Raw genomic sequence first — 5,463 nt, 5'->3', positions numbered from 1 at the left:
GGGGCAAGTGACGTGGAAGGGAAGCTACGGGAGCTGGCAGGCAGAGGGGTCCAGATGGAGTAGAGGGCAGTGGGGGCGAGTGAGCGGGTTATGTTGACACTCGGGAGTTGGGAGGGAAGGAGGAAGACAGGAAGGAAGGTAAGAGGTAGAAAGAGGTACGTATACCTTCAGCTGATGGTTGCGGCTTGGGTTATCTGGTGACTGCTCTGGATGGCAGGCAGGCTTCGGTCAGCTGGGAGCCCGAGAAGATTCGGTCCCGCCGTCTGTTCCATCTCTTGCTCTGCCCTTCCTGCCAGCCCAAGTCTTTCCTTCCATTCACATTGCCAGCTTCTGTCCCCTCCTGTCGTGTGACTGTTAGCCGTTCGGCTAGTAGAGGAAGAAGGACAAGACAACCTGGAAGACTTCCACTTGAGAGGGAAGGAAGGAGAAAGAAAGACAGCAGACACGCACACCATCATTGAGTGACTGTGGCTCTGGCATTCATGTAGTGACTTCCCTTCCACTTCTCTGGAAGACAGGCAATCTAGAGAGCGGGGAGCCTGACAGCCTCGGTCCCATCGTGTATCCCGTCGTGTCCCGTCGTGTATTATTTTGCTCTTGCCCTTCGTACATGTACCTACCGTACCTACCTAGAGGTACCTCCGCTGGCCATGGCTCTGGTGACCGCCACTCTGGAAAACGTGCAACTTCGGCTCGGGAAGCCTGGCAACCTCGGTCCCGCCGTCTGCTGATCTTTTGATCTTGTCGTTCCTGCCAGCCCAAGTCTTTCCTTCCGTTCAGTCTGCCTGGTTTCCTCCTGTCGGCAATCTTTTTTCCCGTCATGTCTTCCAACTGTCTGACAGTTGTCCAAATTTGCACTCGTTACGTACTACCTGCCCCAGGGAGGTATAAAGCTTCCCAAATCCTCAGCGCCGGGAAAATATTTCTTCTCTTTTTCCTCACATCTTCACACATTGTCACTTCTCTCTTCAATCTCACACCACATCAACGCCAACGACATGCTCAAACCTCCATCACCGTCATCATCTTATCGACGTACTCCGCGTCGTTAAAGAGAGATGGGAGCGCCGCGGGAAGAGGATATGGAGAAAAGAAAATGCATCTCGTGAGTACCTCTACCTGTACACTTCTGTCTTCCAGTCTCATTCACTTCATTCCATAGCGTACACACTCTTTCCCTCCCTGTAACACCTGCACTTCTGTTGCAACTTGGTCACTAACGCGTTTGTCTCGTTACAGCCCCCCGGCGCTCCCCGCGCCTAAGACATGGACCGTTCCCGCGCCGAGAACCCAACCAAGACAGCGACGAGATTCCGCTTCGTGGCGCGTCCAGACATTCTGGGCCCGTACGACGCGTACATAAAGCTGGTTTTTGGCTTTGCCCAGTCCGAGCTGGAGGGGTGTCGTTTGGGGGGAAAGGGCTGGAAGGAAGAAGAGATCTTCCGGAGGGGGGCGGGGGAGTGGAGAGAAGAGGGAGGACAACTTTCGTGCGGTTTTTCCTTCGACAAGTGAACCATTCACTCATAGGTTAGGGCTTGGGGTTTCTGTTCATGTTTTCCGGTCGCTTATTCCGTTCACTTTGACACGAATTTGAACTTTGTTCGCCTCGCAAATCCTGCCCGATCCTGACTCTTGATGTGATCCTCATTGTTGCGAACTTCCATGCCCGCTCAAGCTCTGTGCTCGTATTATCACTCATGCCTTTCTTGCGGGTACCAGTCTCTGACGAATTTCCACATGAAAACTAGATGTCTCGCGTGTACCATTTGGAAGGCACGATGCTAGGTCTGCTAGTTTTCCCCTCCAGTCTTAGGTGTTTTTTTTCTTCGTTGTAGCGTTCAGAGGTATTCAAGTACCCCTAGATGGCAGACAGACAGATCAGGGATGTCTTCTTCGTCGATTCTGTTTCAGAAGGTGCGAGTGTCCACGTAAAGTCTTGTGGTGTGGTTCATGTTGTCAAGTGATCGAGTCAAAGTCGCCTTGGTCTCGCCAAAGTTCAGATTCTGCTGTACATCTCAAGCATCGACATGAGGAAAAGAGACATGTTTGGGAGCCTTCTGAAGAGGGTCATGTAGGTTGTTAAAGATCCCGGCTTGGTGTTGGTACCCTGACTTTAAGACTCTCTGGCGGTACATCTACGATCTGAGACAAATCCCTTTGCCCCTTTAGAAACCAGTAAAGCAAGATACCTGACACTCGGACAATGTGAAGAGGTAGGATCCGTTTGGCGAAATTCTCCCTGTTCCTCACATCAGGGGCATGATTGCCTCCACCGCGAGGCCTCCCATGACTAGAGGTACCTAGGTACATCTACCTGTTGCCCTATGTGCTGTCTTGTCTAGAGTCGTCGTCTGGGACGCCGTTCAGTCAAGCTTCTATTACATCTATGAGGTACCTCTAGGCGTGATTCTGCATCACTTTGGTCTCTCTACAGTGAGTTGAATCACGGCAGTGTCAACGACTTTGCGTAGGAGACGGCATGTTCGATCTTTCCAACCTACCTACTATCTCTTGCAGGTTTGTAGGGCAAGCATCTGGGAAAGAAGCAAGTGTCATCGGCAAACCGCTGGTGCTCGAACCATCTATCACACAACGCAAAGGGAGGTAGAAACACGATATAAGAAGAGATCACAAGTCAAAACAGAAAATAGAACAAACCGCAACAATTGTCGCAAAAGAAAAAGCAAAAAGAAAAAGAAAAAAGATGTGTGCGGTCCGAGATTCGAACTCGGGTCCTTTTACAGCCGGCTGGACTTCAGGTCATCCTAACGGTAGGTGATGTGGAGGCTGCCACCCCTCCTTGAATGATCCTGAAGTGGGGGTCCCAGTTTAGGAGGTGAACGCGCTGACCACTGCGCCAACCGCACATTGGTTCTTGTTGGAAGGTGTGCACAAAGATCTGATACATATACCGCGAGGGAAGGAGCCCGGACAGCTGCCTTGGGAAGAGAAATGTACATGGTACGTGTACCTACCTACCTGGGGTACCTGGCAGGAACAGGCTGCTCCTGCTCTGTTGAGCTTCTCCTCGGAGTCCCGTGGCTGGTTCCCCCGCCTTCCATTTGGTTCATGGTTGGAAGGCTGGTGACGTGATTTAGGGCTAGAAACCCCAGACGTGACCTCTCGGTCTGCTGAACCTGCTCGAGTCGGCTTGCACTTCTTCATTCAAAATCCCCGTCATCTCCTGGTGTTCTTCCATTTCTCTTCCTCCAAGTGCTCCAACACATCCCCTTACCTCCCCTCACCTCACCCTCAACACAATGCCACCTACACCCAAGTGGTAAAACCGACATCGACTGTCCGGTCCGACGGAATTCTTCTTCGCCTTGACGAGATAACACGAGACGGAGGGGGGGCAGCAGCAGCAATCTCTGTCAAACCAGAGTGCTGCCCCCTCTTCATGTCCTCCGTTTGGAACCTTGGGCACGCCAACGGGCGCCCTCCAGGGCACCCAGCAACTTCAGGTATGTCTTCTTTGCTGATCAAACCACCAAGCATCTCCGACATGATCTAACCATGGCAACTGGCCTGTGAGCAGGACATCGTTGACGTCTCTCGATCAAAATTCCGACAACTCGGGACCAAACGGTCATTTAATACCTCTGCGTAGCGTCAGCGTTGATGAGGCCATTGAATCTTCCCAAGGGGCGGACACTTGATCCGTACGTTGAGTAAACCATGCCCCCCAGTTCGAGATCTTTGATGACTGACGCTTGATTGCACCAGAGTCCGCCCCCGGGTGTTTGTGCGCCGCCCCAGATCTCCGCTGCTTCTCCCAAGAACGCCGTCCCGTGTCGCCTTGTCTTTCTCCAGGATTTTCTCTCCAATTGTTCTTCGTCAAGGGATTTGAATTGTACTCATTCCAATTACAAGACCCAACCTTGGTCCGCTCGACCCAGAGCTTCTCGCCGTCTACCGCCCCTGCGGACTTTTACGAGTCCTACACCGACCCTGCCATCCTCCCTTCTTGGCTCCAACAACAGCAGAAGCAAGCTCAAGCCTCAAAAGTCGTGGCGCCGCAATGTAAGACTCCAAATCCAACTTTAGAGTTGTACCACGGCTAACGATGACGAGCCGCAGACTCCCCGTTCTGTCATCGGCTAGCAACAAGCAAGCATCATCGCGACCTACCTACATGATATCCAGGCACACGCCATCACTGGTTGATTGCTACGTCTATCGACCACAGGTTGTTCATAGACCCAATGAAGACACCACTCGAATCCATACTCCTGGCCCTGGATCAGTGAATGGATCACAATCGATTGTGCTGCAAGAAGAATGGTCAGTTGAAGAGGGAAGGTAAAGGAATGATTGCGTGAAACGTACATGTACCTGTACTCTAGCCATAGAACAAATACACGAGTAGAGCAACCCCTCAATTCATTGGGACTATGGTTGATTTCGTGCTTGTTCTCTACCGCCTATTCCTGTCATATCCTATGCGCTTCCTCGTAATTCTATGACGTTGTTGAAATGATGATGGCACGCTTTCTGTCGTGATCACACCTCTGCGACTCTGCCGTTCGTCCCGTACATGCAACTCGAGGAAGTCCAAGTCCGGGGTGTAAAAGCCTGAAAAGTGTAGTGCGAACGTTGACTTGACAATGTTGAGATATAGACCAAGTTCAATTAGTGTACAGTGGAGAGAGAATCATGACTTTGAGTGAGAGTCTTGTCAGCTGAAGACCATTGGGAGAGAGGCAATAGAGGAGCAAATGAAGACACGATGTCCACCGCTGTATCCTTTTCAAATGGTCTTGAGGATATCGTGGAGCCTCGATACCTAGAGGTAGGTAAGATCTCTCCAACCAGATAAGCCAATGAGAACCCAAAGATGGGTTATAGTGTTGAATGGCACAAGCAAAGACATTCTGGGATACTGCTGGTGATGATCTCAAGAGAGTTGGAACTGGGAGACGCAAGTATCAGTATCTCTTATTCACCACAGTTTTGCACAACCAAACACCGGAAGCCGGAGAAAGGAGAAACAAGAGGCATATCCCCCCTCCAAAGAACCAATCCTGCCCGCTCTCTCTCAGCTTCCAAGAACTCATCATCGTCAGCACTACCATCCAACAGCACAAACACATGAACCACATTCCAGTCCCTCCCCGAGCACCCACAACCAAAAAAGAACGACATCATCACCTTCATCAAGGAATATCAAGAGAGAGAAAAAGGAAAAAGAAAAAGATATGCGCGGTCCGGGATTCGAACCCGGGTTCTTACACTGCCGTGCCACACTGCCTTTTGGTACTCAATTGGTGTATGTGTGCCTAGTACCGCCCCCAGTTCGAACCATTGTTTGCGTGCTCGGGTTGGCATTGAACTCACACCCTTCGCACAAAGTTGTGTAGCTTTTTCGGTGTGTACGCGTTAGACCACTACGCCAACCGCGCTTTTGTTTGTTTATTTGTTGGAAGGGTGGGATAAAGACCTAGTACGTATACCGCGAGGGAA

General features: G+C 51.1%; 1 protein-coding gene across 1 annotated transcript; it reads left to right on the top strand.

Moving 5' to 3' along the window:
- Nucleotides 1–2,704: 2,704 nt before the first annotated feature.
- On the top strand, nucleotides 2,705–4,250 carry NEUTE1DRAFT_113391 (uncharacterized protein; the record flags this gene model as incomplete). Its single annotated transcript, XM_009856564.1, has 4 exons — nucleotides 2,705–2,771; nucleotides 3,099–3,464; nucleotides 3,727–4,023; nucleotides 4,147–4,250. 4 exons carry the CDS (start codon nucleotides 2,705–2,707, stop codon nucleotides 4,248–4,250), a joined length of 834 nt encoding a protein of 277 aa, XP_009854866.1.
- Between the last annotated feature and the right edge of the window lie 1,213 nt (nucleotides 4,251–5,463).

The sequence above is a fragment of the Neurospora tetrasperma genome (assembly GCF_000213175.1).
Source record: "Neurospora tetrasperma FGSC 2508 unplaced genomic scaffold NEUTE1scaffold_27, whole genome shotgun sequence".
Lineage (NCBI taxonomy): Eukaryota > Fungi > Ascomycota > Sordariomycetes > Sordariales > Sordariaceae > Neurospora > Neurospora tetrasperma.
Note: the sequence above shows the minus strand (reverse complement) of the source record. Positions and strands in the feature narration are given on the sequence as shown.